Source organism: Vitis riparia, chromosome 14, assembly GCF_004353265.1.
Source record: "Vitis riparia cultivar Riparia Gloire de Montpellier isolate 1030 chromosome 14, EGFV_Vit.rip_1.0, whole genome shotgun sequence".
Lineage (NCBI taxonomy): Eukaryota > Viridiplantae > Streptophyta > Magnoliopsida > Vitales > Vitaceae > Vitis > Vitis riparia.
Window position 1 is genome coordinate 15,673,884 of NC_048444.1, and position 15,660 is coordinate 15,689,543.

The 15,660-nt window shown below is 33.9% G+C and overlaps 1 protein-coding gene across 2 annotated transcripts in view; it reads left to right on the forward strand.

Moving 5' to 3' along the window:
• Positions 1 to 598: 598 nt before the first annotated feature.
• Positions 599 to 15,660, forward strand: part of LOC117930682 (potassium channel SKOR-like) — a 30,169-nt gene continuing 15,107 nt past the window's right edge. Inside the window, exons 1-7 of one of the 2 annotated variants that reach the window (XM_034851319.1) lie at positions 599 to 807; positions 921 to 1,163; positions 3,588 to 3,812; positions 4,296 to 4,359; positions 5,279 to 5,618; positions 11,834 to 12,129; positions 13,278 to 13,358. In XM_034851319.1, coding sequence (XP_034707210.1) covers positions 955 to 1,163; positions 3,588 to 3,812; positions 4,296 to 4,359; positions 5,279 to 5,618; positions 11,834 to 12,129; positions 13,278 to 13,358 — 1,215 coding nt within the window. In that variant the 5' untranslated portion in view covers positions 599 to 807; positions 921 to 954. Of the gene's footprint in view, positions 808 to 920; positions 1,164 to 2,547; positions 2,784 to 3,587; positions 3,813 to 4,295; positions 4,360 to 5,278; positions 5,619 to 11,833; positions 12,130 to 13,277; positions 13,359 to 15,660 lie in introns of those variants that run through there. The other variant, XM_034851320.1, reaches the window with a different exon arrangement.

Here is a 15,660-nt window from a genome sequence, read left to right on the forward strand (position 1 = left end):
ATAAAAAAAAATCATGTTAATACGTTATTTATAATCTATAAGCTTCAAAATTAGTTAAACAATATTACTATTAATTAGTTGGATGGAACAATATTACTATTAATTAGTCCAGTGGTTTCAATTAATTATTGTACACTTAATGTAATTTTGAGTTGAAAATTAGAATATTTTTTATTCTATTAAGATTTGAATTTCGCTTATATTACTTTATGATATTAATTTGAGTAAGTGTCACATGTATCATATACATTTAACCAGATTTAACTGAATTCTGGCACATCGGGTTTATGAAAAGCACAGCCCTAACCTAATCCAATCCCGTCCATTGCTCCTTACTTCTCATCTCTCTTGCTGCTGCTTCCACGTGTTCATTGCATTAAAAATTAATGAGTTCAATCCAAAGCCACGTCACCCTTCTCCAATTTTAGCTTTTCCTATCAAGACAAGGATAACAAAAAATATACGAATATACAAATACAAAAACAGAAGATGGCTTGGGTCCTTAAACTGCGCACTGTGGGCCCTGCGGCATTACAATAATATTTGTTAGTTGTTTATATGACATGCTTACTCAACAGCAGTTGCAGTTTCTAAATTTACGCGCCTCTTTCCCCTCGGCGTACAATAGGCATTGCTATCACCTTCGTGACGAGGCTACAACTCTTTCCCTCTCTGGCTCTGTTCTCTATTCCCGTGAACACATTTTTGCAATCAGCCAGAAGCCACAACATCTCCAAAGTTACCGCGCTCGTTTTTCCCGTGACTACGTCTTCGATTGCTCGTGGTCTTTTTCTCGGAAAACGATTCGTACGGTCATTTCTTCTCTGCTTTTTCATCTTCTTGAATTTTTTTTTTTCTTTTTGTTGGATGGATTTGAGGATGCTGTTTGCGATTGATACATCAAAAAGTTGGGATTGCAGAGGTTGAGAGAAGGCTGATTTGAAATAAGGCAAAATGAATGGCTTCATGTATATGGTTGGGAGGGGGAATGTTGTTGATGACGAAGACGATGGAGATTTCCAGATGCCTGATCTGCGTGAACGGATCAAAGGATCGTCTGCAAGTGTACTCACCATGTTTAACGGAGACTTGGGATTGAGAAGATTCAGTGGCGGTAGCTGCTTCAATGGCATCAAAGGCTTCATCATCCTTCCTGATAACTGGTATACATTCCCTTCTCTTCTTCTCTCTGTCACAATTCCCAATTTTCTGGTTTATAAGTTTAAATTAAATTAAATTAAATTATTATTATTGGTTTTATTATTTTATCATATATAATATTATTTAATTTGTTTTCAATAAAAAAAAATGATAATAATAAAAATAATGAGTTGTAAGGAAGAAGCCGTTAATGGCCGTTTGAATGAAGAAACGTGGCAATGGGTGGGCTGTGGTGATTGAAGGACGAAGTGGTAGGTCACTTGTATTGACTTTTGAAGATTATTTTTCAAATGAGGGGAAGGGTTGTATTGATGAGTTCATACTTCTCATCTAATAATCAAATTGAGTAAACTTGGCAACACAGTCTAATTTTGAAATTGCCCAGATACATGACCCCTCCTGTTTCTATTCAAAATATGGCATTCTTTTAATTTATTTATTTATTTATTTTGTATTTAATTTCTTCAAATTTTGTCAAGTGGATATAGGTCAATCTAAGCAGCCAGGATCCACATCACATATCAATCAAATAAATGAAAACAAATTAATAATAAAAAATTTGAACTGTCTCTAGACTATGATAATTTTTGTATTGAAAGATCTCGGCATGAATATCGCTATTTGTACCCATCAGAAGTCCTCATCAAAAAAATTGTGCCAATGATGTAGGAGAAAGAAGAAAGAAATAATGAAATATAGGCAATCCATGAAGCGATTGTTATATAAATATAAATGAATATTTTATTTTTATTTCTATTTTTTAGTAGTTAAAAATGAATTTGATGATTTTATTTTTAGTGTTGGGATGAAGTTAAGAATTCAAAATTGAAATGATTATTTGTTTTCATACGAATATTTAATAATTATAAAAATGACAATAAAAAATAAATAAATTGATAATAATATTTTTATATATAAATAATAAGACTAAAAAAATAGTCTTATCATAGGACAAAGAGACATGAGTTTGATAGAATGAAATTTAAAGGTAAAATGGTAATTTTAGATTATTTTATATTTTCTTATAGGATGAATGAATAATAATACTACTTATGTGTGATGAATTGAAATCTCATTTATAAGCGAGATTTGATTTTTATCGGAATCATTTTTTATTTCATTCTTAGCCTTATAAAATTTATCCAAACATGAGAATGAGGGAAAGAAGAAATAAGATCATTTCCATTTCTCATTCCCACGTATCAAACACACTTGAAAAAGAAGCGAAGGTGGAAAACTAATATTTAAATGTAAAAAAAAGAAAAGAAAAAGGCATAAATGAAAATTGAAAGATAGGGAGGATTGGGTAAATACTAAATACCGAAGGTGGGATGATTTAATTGAGCGGAATATGAAGGAACGTCGGTTTACGGAGGAATGAATGGACACACCCTTGATTTCTGGCCATTTATTAATTTATTTTTAAAGCACAAAGCCAAAAAACAAAACCGTAGGGTGGCTGCCAAGAAAACCAGAATAGAAGAGAGGCCATGAATGATGAATGATTGGTTCTCTGTGTCTCCCATCCTTACTAGACAGAACAGCCACAATGCACCGGCAAATGAAATCTTCCTGAGCACAAGACATGAAAGACAAAAGGGAAGAATTGAACCTGATGGAAGGTAAATAGTTAATACCTCTTTTATTGGTTTGTTATAGGTCATAATGCTGGAGAAACCGACGCACCGAAATCAAGATTTCGTTTATTACATTTACAACTGTTTAATTTCCTTGGATTGCTTGGAGTTGGAGGAGCAGAAAAACTTTTATGTTGTTTTCCTGCAATATTTTGTCCTAAATTCAAAGCTAGGTGTGAACTTGGGTAATTCTTGTTTTGGATGGAATTGATGTTGCAAGTCACTTGATTTAACCCAGTTGAAATAGAATAGTGGGCATTTTAGGTGTCGAAGCTTCATATTTCTTCAAAGGATAAGAGTAACATAACATGTGGATGGTTAAAATATTAGGAACAAACATTCCATGTGCCAGTTAGTATTTGGGCGTGTTTGATGTAATGCAAGTATGTATCAGTTTATTTCCACAGGTGGAGAGACAAGGTAGCAATTAGAGATTAGGAGAGATTCGACCCATATCAAGCTATCAATTTTCTTAGGGAAGGGACCTGCAATGTATTGCAGCTAATTTTATAGACAATTTATATACCATATACAGAACACTAGAGCACAGGGATTGGACTAATAAAACCATTTATAACATGTTCATTTTTTGAGAATTACGTACTAAATATTTCTAAACTTCTTCTTTCTGGAAGAGTGTTATCTTCAGGCTCTTTCTCACCATTTCCAGAATTTGAAAATTAATTTGGCTTTTCCTTGTTGTTTTGATTATTGAGAAGAAGAAGAAAAAAATAAAAAAACAAATATAGAAGCAGTGATAGATTTGAAAATTAAATTGTAAAAATGCAGGTGGTACAGAACATGGACGAAGTTCATATTGTTATGGGCAGTGTACTCTTCATTTTTCACACCCATGGAATTTGGATTCTTCAGAGGATTGCCAGAGGACCTGGTCTTCCTGGACATTGCTGGCCAGATTGCTTTTCTTATCGACATTGTGCTCCGATTCTTCCTCGCCTACAGGGATGCCCACACTTACCGCATGGTCTACAAGCGCACATCTATTGCACTTAGGTCTCTCTCTTTTCTCTCTTCCTATTTCCTCCCCTTTTTTCCCTTTGCTTTTACAATTTATTACTGCTATTACACTTCTCTATATTTGTCACTCTCTCATCCATGTTTGCTTAAGGTATTAAGACACCCACTTAATGGATTTCTATTTAGATCATCTAATATGTTCGACTTTCATTATTATTATTTTTTCATTTAAATTTTTTTGGGTTTGGGGTGTGGAGTTGCAATATTTGGGAAAATGCTTGAATCTATGCTATGTTGCCTCTGAAGTATGTGAACATCCACTTGATGAGTCCTGTTTTAAAATTGCTTGAATGGTCGAATGCAATCCTAGTTTGTTGGTATGTTTGGTTTATTTGGTGCGAGACATCAAGTGCTGGGTCCAAGTGACAACCTAATTAGGAAGTTCATAATACTAAATTATTGTTCATCACGCTTTACTTCCACTTCTGCTGACATTTTCTTTTCTAATGTAAATTTCAGGTATTTGAAATCTAGTTTTGTCATTGATTTAATTTGCTGTTTGCCTTGGGATATTATTTACAAGGTATTTCTCTTTTGCTTTCCATATTGTATCAATACCTCTCACCATCTTCTGTCTAGATTTTTTAAGGGGGTTAGTTTTATTAATTGCCAAAATGTATGGAAGCTTCTGCAATCAACAAGGCATTTCTTTTAGATGTTTGTTTTTTGATATATTCTTTATTAAATAATTCAAGTCCTGCCTTCTTGGCTTTTCTTCATCATTTTGTATGAGTTGGAACAGGGAAAAATGACGAGGCATTGTTATAAAAATATTAAGTATAAAAAGATTAAGAATCTAAGATAGTCATGGTATTTCTGCACACTGTATGAAAGTTGAATTAGTTCCTTATGTTTATGTATGATTTAGCACGAGTTAATCAAATCGGTGTAGCATTTTAGTTGGATAACTATTTTTCTGGAAAACATTGGTTTTCAACATATGACCTCCTTTCTGCCTTATTTTGGTGAGAATGATGATTTCTCAATATTAAACTGCCATATTGTGTCTTCAAAAGATTTGTAATTTACAATGAATTTATCCATTTTCATAGATGAAATTCTTATTGACTTGTGAAACTCCTTCAAACAGAGATCTAAGTCATTCATATGTATTTTATTTAATAATCTGATGCTTTTCTCACACAAAGGCCTTTGGAATAGACTATAATATCTGTATGCATATTTTGCTTAGTATTGATTATTTCTTTACTTTTTTTTTTTTTTTTTTGAGATTTTCCTCCATCAATACTTTTCCTAGATATATGGTCTTGTAATCCATAGTTACTTCATTTAGAGGCATACCTTCCTTTCAAATTGAAAGCAGAATATCTTTACTTGACCATTGCATTGTAAATCATGATTTGTTGAAATGTTCTTTACAAAGGATATATGTCAAATTTTTTCTCTTTCTGTAGTCACTTTAGTTTCTCTGTTTTAATTAGGCTTGTGGGAGAAAAGAAGAAGTGAGGTACCTCTTATGGATTAGGTTGATTAGGGTGTGCAAAGTCACAGATTTTTTCCAAAAGTTGGAAAAGGACACACGGATCAATTATATGTTTACCAGGATTCTGAAACTTATTGCTGTTGAACTCTATTGCACGCATACAGCAGCTTGTGTCTTTTACTATTTGGCTACAACACTTCCCCAATCTGAAGAGGGGTACACATGGATTGGAAGTTTAAAGCTGGGGGACTACAGTTACTCTCACTTTAGAGAGATTGATATCTGGAAGCGGTACACAACATCTTTATATTTTGCAATCGTCACAATGGCCACTGTTGGTGAGTTCTTTACTTTTATTATCTGAACTGCAACAAAAAGCATTATGGGTTTATGGTAGATATTCATTCCAATTTATCTCATAGAAGTGCACAATTGAACCATACAAGAACAATAAAATGGTTATGATTTCCTGAAAATACATGTTCTGGATTTCCTATAGGGAAACTTAATTTGCCCAGTCAAAGTCATTACAGGAAAAATATAATTCAAACCGTTTTGGATATCTGAAGTCATTTCCAAGATTAAATTTGTCATTTATTTCTCCCAAATTAGTAAAACCCAAGCAGTTGGATGTAAGCTTTGTTGACTTCGTATGTCTTAAGTTTATTGAGTGTCCACCAAAGGTTGGATGATTGTGTTATAATATTATTGCAATATAGCATTTTTGTTTTAAACATTTGGCACTTCTAAGACTAAATTAGGAATGAGTGGCTGGGTGGAATTTAGTAATAATTTAAACAAGCATCATCCATGATACTTAGGCTTTATGCAATGAGAGAGGGAGTAGCTTTTTGTTTTCTCTTCCTTTTTTTGGCACTTTTTGACTGTGTTGTATACATCATGTGTACTCTGGTGCGCCCTTTTTGGCGCTTTTTAATACAATTCTCATTTACTGATCAAAAAAAAAAAAATGCAATGAAGTGTGTAGGCAAACCCAATGGGAAGGAAGACTCTTGTAGTGGTAAGCAAAAGGAAAATTGGTCATTGGTACATGAGTTGTGATTAAATATCTGCATTGAAATCTATCATAAGTACAGTTTCACACAAACAACTAAACAGATCTGGGTTTTTTTGGTGAGTGAGTTTGTAGGATTTTCTAACCCTGTTTGGTACCCTTTCAAGAACTTTAGGTGCATCACATTGAATGAGAATGAATCAATTTGCTTATAGTTCTTCGTTTCAAGAGAATGGATCAAGTTGGAGGCATGACTTAAAAGGCATTTTAGCAAAGCCTTAGCCTCCTTTCTTGAACAGGTTTGAGGGCTGTGAAGTTTGAATGCACAAATCTTAGTCTTGAAAGCAATTGCTCCACGCGTAAAGTTTTAAGCTTAGAATTTTATCCAATTCACCACCTCTTTGTCATTAGTGATGTGAGTAGCACCATGTAATGACCCGTTTTTTTTTTTTTTTTTTGGATATTACTTGATGAAAAAGTATCGTAAAATCCTTATCTTCCTTCTTGTATATTACCAATCTAATCAGTTTGACTGATTGTCTCCTTCTTAGCACTTATATAGCATAGACACTCTTAAAGAGTAGTTGTGCCCTTGTCAGACAGGCTCCTGCATGTGAGGTACTCTTGATCTCCCTCTCAACTTCAAAATTCTGTAAATTTTTGTTTTAGCTTTCAAATCTACCTACTTAGGACATCTCCCACAAGAGTTAACAAAAAAGATGAGATTGGGTCACCTTGATAAATACCTTTAAAGGCACCATTCATCTCCTAGCATTCATATAGAAAGACTTGTACTCATCTCCTTCAATCTAGTTGTGAATACTTTCTTTAAAAGTGTGTGATCTAAAAATCCTTAATCCACATAATCATAAGCCTTTTCAAAGTTCATCTTAGAGACTGTCCCTGCTTTTTTTGCTTGTTGGCTCTCATTCACAATTTTATTTTTTTTGAGAATTGCATCAGGAATCTGTCTATTCTTAACAAAAATTCCTTAAAATGATGATATGGTTTCTTGTAGCACTATTTGAAGACCCTTTAAAAGGAGCTTCACTATGATCTTATAGAGGATTATGACCAGGCTGATACTCTTAAATCTTTGATCTTGATGGAGCAGCTCCTTTTAGTGACAAGTGTGATAAAAATTGGTTGGTATTTTGATCAATGATTCCACGACGGAAAAAATCTCCAGAAACTCAGAATATCTTCCTTTGAGGTTGACAATCCTGACAGAATGCAATTGTTAAACATCTTCGGTCAGGGCACACCCCACACCGGGGCTTATCCCCATCCATCTGAAAGATGGTCTGCTTGGCCATCTTACACTATCCTCGGGTTTGCTGCAATCAATCCAAACCCTAAGTCCTGAATCTTTCTGAGTTCCTACCTTTGTACAAGGTTGTGGAGGACCTAAATCTACCCTGAAAACCAATTCTGGTCTTCAAAGATTGACACATGCTCCCCTTTAATCAATTTAGTCAAAAGTTCCTTCTTTTTACCATTTGCCTACTTTTGAAACAGTTTAGAATTATAATAACCTTTCTTTCCTTTTTTTTTTTTTTTGATCAGAAACAACAAATGTATTAAATTAAGATAAAGAAATACTAAAGAAGGATGAGGAATCCTCATAAAGTACAATGAACTAATCGGATAGTATCTTGAAGCATCCAAAGTACTAAGTAAATCTATACAATAGTAAAGTACCACATAGGAATATACAAAAAACAACCCATAGCTCTAGTATTTGAATAATTTCTTTCCAAGCACCTCTCCTTGCTAACCTACACCTTTGGAACTACACATTGAAAACCAATCAAGTTGGACCACATTAACGGGAATGTCGTTAAATACTATAGTGCAAGCGGCCCAAAAGGAGGCAAAGAAATGAATGATATCCCAAAGATCCTTTAAAGTCCTAGCCTTTTCTTAAAAAATTCTAGCATTTCTTTCCTGCCAAACAACCCAAGTCAAAGTGAGACAAGTGGTTTGCCAAAGAACCTTGCCTCTAATGGAACTTTCCAATCCTTTATGTGAGATGGTCATCATATGACAAATGCTCCTAAGAGGAACCCAGTCCAACTTAGCTAATCTAAAAAGCATGTGCCATAGCTTCAAAGTAATGAACAATGTAAGAAAAGATGATACATTGTTTCTCTACTATCTATACACAACAAGCAAACATCAAAACTAAGGGTTTTGTAGGATCTTCTCAATTATAGCTTGTCATTGGTGTTTGCCTTCTTGTGTGCCACTAGCCAAGCAAAAGTTTTGACCATAGATAAGACTTTAGGTTTTTAAGCCAAATTAGTTGGAAAGATCGAAATCGGATTAGATTGATTGAACAAGAATGAAAAGAACGACTTTACTATAAATACTCCTGATGAAGATAATGACTAGACTCTCACATTTGGGACGGATGAAGATAAATACAAACAAGTAAGAGAGGACATGAGTCTTTCAAGATCTTCTATTTCCAAATTAGAAAGGTTGCAACGGAAATTAAAATTCCAAGAAAAAGGGTAAATGAAGCCAAGAATTGATGAGATAGGAAGGTTTTTAACTATGATAGTTCTGAATAGACTTGGGAATTAAGAACACAAAGGTTGATCCTCCTACCACAAATCTTCCCAAAAAACGGATTCTTACCCCATCAGCCACTATAAAAATGAGTGTGTTTGGTAAAATCTTAAAAAACCTATGCAATAGCCTTCTAGGGATAATGATGTGATCGTCTGACTATAATGTTTGGATCTCACTCATTGGAATGTGTCCCATAGATGCTCAGAATAACCTAATGATAAAGTGCAAAACTTCCCCTAGGAAACCTTAATAGCCATTACCCTAATAAAGCATGATTCCTTATCCCAACTAATGAATGGTCTCTCATATGGTCCCCATCCCCTAACCAAAGAAAATCCTTTTGCAATTTCTCAATCTTTAACGCCACTGAAGAAGGTATCTTAAAAAGGGAGAGGAACATCAATGAAAAAGGGTACAATAACCTTTATTAACCTAATTGACTTTAATCTTTTGACTCTATCAGACTTCTTCCTGTTCATAATCTGTCCCCTGTTCCATTTTCCTACTTATTATAAGAGAAGTGAGATCATCCATCAATTGGTTCATTCCTTACATAGAATTAATGTTCTCAACATCCTTAAGAACTAATACCTCCTTTCTCCAAATCCATCAAAGGGGTTTTTTAAACACACTTGGATTGATTTTAACTTTAGAATAAATTTGTGGTCTTGTCATCCTGAGATTTGGATCATATTCCACTGATTCCTAAATATCTTTCTTAAATTTGAATGTTGAAGCTACATTTCCTCAAAACAAAAAGGGGTAGAACACCATCTGATAGGGTTGAATTTAATAATTATTTGGCAATGATTGGAAATTGGTCTTGGAAAAACCCTAAAATGAGGCTGGGAAATCTACACTAGGAGTTCTTTGACATAAAAAAATCCATCCCACAAGTTTCAAACCAGATCCTCCTACAAAATGGAACAAGTAAATGCCTCACTCTTGAGGTGAGGATTAACCAACAAGCAATCTCATCAAAGGTCCTCATAATCCTACTAACCACAAGAAAAAGAAAAAAGAAGACACATTGAGCCAATTTTGAACATCCTAAGCCATATAGGTTATTAAAGTCCTTATAAAGTTCCTCCCTAAAGTGTGAACTAATTGGGCTACAACTAGCAATATCCAAAAGTCATGCAAACCCTCCTCAACACAACCTAAGCTGGATACTCTAAGCCATATAGGTTATCCAACAGCTCCTAAAATTCCTCCCTGAGGTGCAAACTGTTGGGCCAAAAAACCAAACATATCCAAATGCTATGCCAACCCTCCATTTGGATCAACACCAAGAAAGACCCCAACATGGTTGGTTTTTTTTTTTCTTTTTTTTTTTTCCCTGATAGGCAAACAAAGCAAATCTATTAAAAGTCCCCAACATGGTTTTACATGCCTTTCAAGATCTCAAGTCCTGCACTGTGAGGATGCCTCTAAAATCTCACCTGAAGGCATGACTACATGTGCCCTATTTTTAGTATCCCAAATATCCTTAATGATTTTCCTATAAATTTGTTCCTTTGTGTGTCCTGAATCATCAGCACTTAATGGTTATTTATCTATCAAAAAAAAAAAAAAAATCATTAGCACTTCATGGGATTCCTTTCTAATAATCTCCTGGATCACCCTTTTACTCCTAGAACTCAATCCTCTCGACATTCCTATTCACAATCATCGTTAAAGCAGAGCAACCCAAGTCCAAAATAAGAGAAGAATTTCATAATATTTCAGCTTTGTATCCAAATCCCACCCCAATTTTACCTTCTTTTGCCTATAGACCAAATATAACGTATTGAATCAAGATATAGACTACTTTTAACTATTTAAATTTTTTTTAATGTCCTAGAAAGATTGTCTTATCTAAACCAAGCTCATAATTTAAGCTGTGATGAATGCCATAGGCATTGGAGGACCTAAGATGCATGCATTTGAAAATTCTATGCTTGCTAGAACTTAGTCGCTCGTTCCAATAACGCACCTCCATCACCACCCAAAAATAAATAAATAAATAGAAACAATCAATATGATTGTGTTAGTGATATGATCAAGTGTGCAACAGAGCTTTAGATTCCAATGGATTGTGCAGCAAATCAGATTTTGCTGGGGCTATTGGTCCTGGAACAGCTTGTTCAAACTGTTGCAACCATGTCTCTCCCAGTAGCAAAAGTTCCATCAACCCCCACCCACCCATAAAAAATAAAGAAAAAAAAATAAAGAAATAGATAAACAAAGAAGAAGAAGAAAAGAAAGAAAAGAGAAGGTACCAAAGTTTTGAATCCTTGATTTTGCATTGTTTCTGACAGAAGAGATCAGAATCCTTAATTGAGCAACATATAATAGAACTAATTGACTTGGACCTGTTGGCCTTTCATTTCTGGAAACAAACAACAGAAGGCATAAGATCCAAGATCAATTCAAAACTTCCTGCAACTGGCTAATACAAAATATTCCTAAAAGTTATAATTCATACCTTGTTTGAACAAAAGTAACAAGGATATGGATATAATGATTTGGTTGGTTGACACCTTGATGTTATTTGAGGAACAGTGTGATGGTGGAAGGTTTCAAGATATTGAAAATGATATGACAAGAAAACTGCTTTCTTTGACAGCTTCTGGAGCAGGAGAGAAAGGTCAAATAAGAAATTAATGTTTAGTGAGAAATAATTCTAAGCCAAATTCTATGTTTTAGGGATACAGTCTTGACAAAATGGAGTATTATAAAGTTTCAGAAAGCTAAAGGACTAACATGTTATCTTAGTTATCAACCTGCTTTCTCTTGGAGTCTGGTGTCTCCTTTTTGGAAAGGGTTTCCTGTATAGAAGAGATAATCAACTGTTACTTATGTTAATTTATCTGCATTTAAACTGCTGATATAATCTATCAGTTGTCAATTGCATTTGAGAATAATTTATGAGTGCCATGTCAACTTCTGTTTTTCTCATGAGTGGCTTTCCTGGTGCAGGTTACGGGGATATACATGCTGTAAATCTGAGAGAAATGATTTTTGTCATGATTTATGTGTCTTTTGACATGATTCTTGGTGCTTACTTGATCGGTAACATGACAGCCTTAATAGTTAAAGGATCAAAAACTGAAAGATTTAGGGATAAGATGACTGATGTCATCAAATATATGAACAGAAACAGACTTGATAGGGACGTTCGCAATCAGATCAAAGGCCACCTACGCTTACAGTATGAGAGTGGCTACACTGAAGCTTCTGTTATTCAGGATCTTCCTATCTCTATTCGAGCTAAGGTAAAATATGGAAAATGCTAACTGAAATACATCTAGTTATTGATATGATGACAATAAGCATCACAAAAAACACTTCAGTTTGGTTAATTCCCTCATTCTGGGCCTGTCTGGAAATTTGCATATTCCTATTTGATTTCCCTTATATGCTTCTTGGCGATTGTTTTTCTACATAAAAGCCTGTTATCTTTTCCACTATTTTTGTTATCCCAGTTGAAAGTATCAAAAGCTTAGTGCACTTCCTTCATGCTCTTGTATTTGTAAATTTAGAATAGAACTACCCTTTTCTGTTCAAGTTTGGTGGCGAAGTAGATTGTTATTGATAAATATAATGAAATCAGAATAGAAAGAAGTCAGCCAGAAAAAAATTGATGCATTGAAGGTTTTATGGTTGTCATCACCTAACCCTTATCAAATTTGGCTGTGCCCTCTTTCTCCAACCTGTGATATTCAGAGTGATATCTTCCTTTTATTTATCTGTGTTTAAATTTTTCGTTGATGTGAACCATATTTGTTTTCTGTTTTTTGACCTTTTTTTTTTCCCTCAAATTTGTTTAAGAGAATGTAACCTGTAGAATAAGTATGGATCAAGTATGTTTTATGTATGTTTTATCAATAAGGCACTGATCTTTTCTATTAAAGTTACAGGATATTTCATTTTAGTACACAATATTTTGAAAAGTTTAAAATCCAAAAATACCTGCTTTTATTATAATACTAGCAATTTTCATTTGATTTATTTATGTAATCAGGCTGTGGAGCAAATTTCAAGACCATGAACTAATCTTATATTTTGAGGATAAAATGTTTCATATCCTTTTATGTTTTTTTTTTTTTAATAATGAGAAAGATCCAATAAAAGAACAATTTTATTAAAATTTGATATGTTTGTGTTCATTAGTCTATCCTTGTGATTAATGCTTTTAATTGTTTGTGATTGTGTTATATTTAACAACCTCTTAGTGTTTTGTTGTCTATTTCTACAATTCTTTTGACTTCCATAACATCCTTGTTTATGGACTTCTTTTATCCATGATTAAATTAACTATTTAAGTTTTTGTATCTCACAATTTTAAATATACCTTTCCTTATAGGGTTTTTTCCCCTGCTATTACATAACTGCATAACATTGAGCTGATTCTCTATTGCAGATTGCCCAAACTTTATATAAGCCATTGGTTGAAAAGGTTTCTCTTTTTAGGGGATGCTCTTCGGAACTCATCAATCAAATTGTAAGTCATATTGTTGTCTGCTTGTTTAACTGTCTATTGTTAAATTCAAATGACAGCAACCTTGAATATTGTAAAATCAGGTTTAACATGTTTTGATGCTATTGAAAATTGAAATTTATATGGAAGCCTAGTTTGTTGTATTTCCTTAAGAAAACATCAAACCTTTTTCATGGATGTAGCACTAACAAGCATGAGTAGATTCCTCTTGAGAATCTCTTCCTCTTTTAATTTTTTGTTTTTTATATTTATGGTGGAATAAATCATCATTTTATTTATTTTCTCCTTTCTCATCTCTTTTCCTTTGTGCTTCTCTTTCAGACCAAAAATTTGACTTATGCTAGAAGCTAATAATGTCATCCACAAAATTTTCAAATAACATAACATTGGCTAATAATGAAATTCTTTTCTAAATCAAGTTCTTGATCAAAGTCTGTTACTTGAAAAAGACAACCTACAATAAAGAGTTAAGATGTAGGATAGTCAACCATCTATGGTAGCTTCATATACTAATTGACAATACTATAGAAAAGTGAAAAACCTAAGATCTAGTAGAGTAACACTCAAAGGGGGTTGAATGAGTGTGTTTTAAAGATTTTAATATAAGAGTTGAATTTTTTATTCAAATAATCCTTTAAGAATAAGGAATAATCAAAAGCAATCAACCACAAGTGAGACAAAGGATTTTATGTGGAAAACCCCCATGCAATGTGTGGAGATAAAAAACCACAGGGTCTAAGACCTCAGATCGATAATCTACTATATGAAATTTTAGTATACAGTTTTACCTAGTAGACGTTACCTAAGATTTACTCGCCAACACCTATACCACGATCCACATCTACGATATAGCACCTCGAGTACTCCAATGGATTCGCCTTTAACCCTTGAGGGGGATGCAGGTCTCTTCAATAACCCATAATTCATTCAGTGATTCTTTGAGAACTTTTAGGGATGGTAAGGCAAGTTATGGTTTTTCTAAATGAGAGCATCATACCTTAAAACACATTTAGGTAAGATATATATAGGCCCAAGAGCCTATAGGATTGGAAATAGAATTTTCTTAAAGAATAATATCTCAACTTTCTAAAAATTAGACTACCAGAATCTGACAAGCTTTGGAATGAGCACTTGAGTAGGTTAACCCATTACTTGAGTGCTTAAATAAGTGCTAAGCGCTCCTGCAAGTTTTTCAAAAAATTGTTTAAAACATTTTAGCTCAATTTTAAGCATTCAATCCAACCCGTACCTTTTCAAAAATTAACTTGCCATTACCCAAACCTTTTTAGACTTGTGACATTCCGGTTGATCAATCAGTAACCTTGAATCTACAATGGAGAGTGAGTCACTGTCTAAAAAGATCTTATACCAAAATGAAAAGGAACAAAATTGCCAACAAACAAATAACAATGCATAATTATTGTAATAAAAAGGAACTTTCAAAGTTAATGAATTTTCAGACAATATAATGGGAATTTTGATAACTTGACTTTATAATCTGTGTAGGTTCGAATCATTGGATTTTATGGTGTTCACCTAGTCTTTAGGATCATCAAAAAGAAGTTTGTTGAGCATAGTACCCCCATTATGTTCCAAACAGTTCCAAAACTTACATAGAGACACCATATTCTTCCAATTTTCTTGTCTTTTATGTTAGGCTAGCCCACATATAGGTTCCATCCCATAATGGTTTTTTAAAAAGGCCTACATTTTGGGCTGCTCTTGTAACTGGTTTTAAGGCCCAATTTGGCAGCATTTAAGCTATGTTTAGAGGCAAAGAAGGCTAGATTTAAGGGCAGCTCATGAAGAACAAAAAGAGGGAAAATAGGGGCTGATACTTGGAGCCCCATTCTAGTGCTCAAGGGTGTTCTAGGTGAAGTTCATTATGGGTGATTTCTCTCAACTTTTCTTGTTGAGGTTCCCCCTTCAACCATTGTGATAGTCTTTATGGTACACTCTCTTTCTCTTCTTTGTATTTTTGGGATGAAGATTTTCCATCTCAAAGTATTGGTGTATTTCCACTAATTTTCATTCTTATAGAAGCTAGTGAGTACTTTGTGCAGTTCTTTGTCCCCTAGATCTGTTCCATATCCCCCACTTTAGTTAGCTTCTCCTACTATTGCGAAGTATCCCCTAGGTCCCAACAAGTGGTATCATAGCTTGGTTCTTGTGGGGATACTTTTTTTGACAAGGGATGGAAATAGAAGGGAGTTCAACCTTCCATGATGGAAGATTTTCTCACCGTCAAAGATTTATTAGATACTCTTAAGGGTGAAGAAGCTAGGCCTAAGGATATCTCTGACTT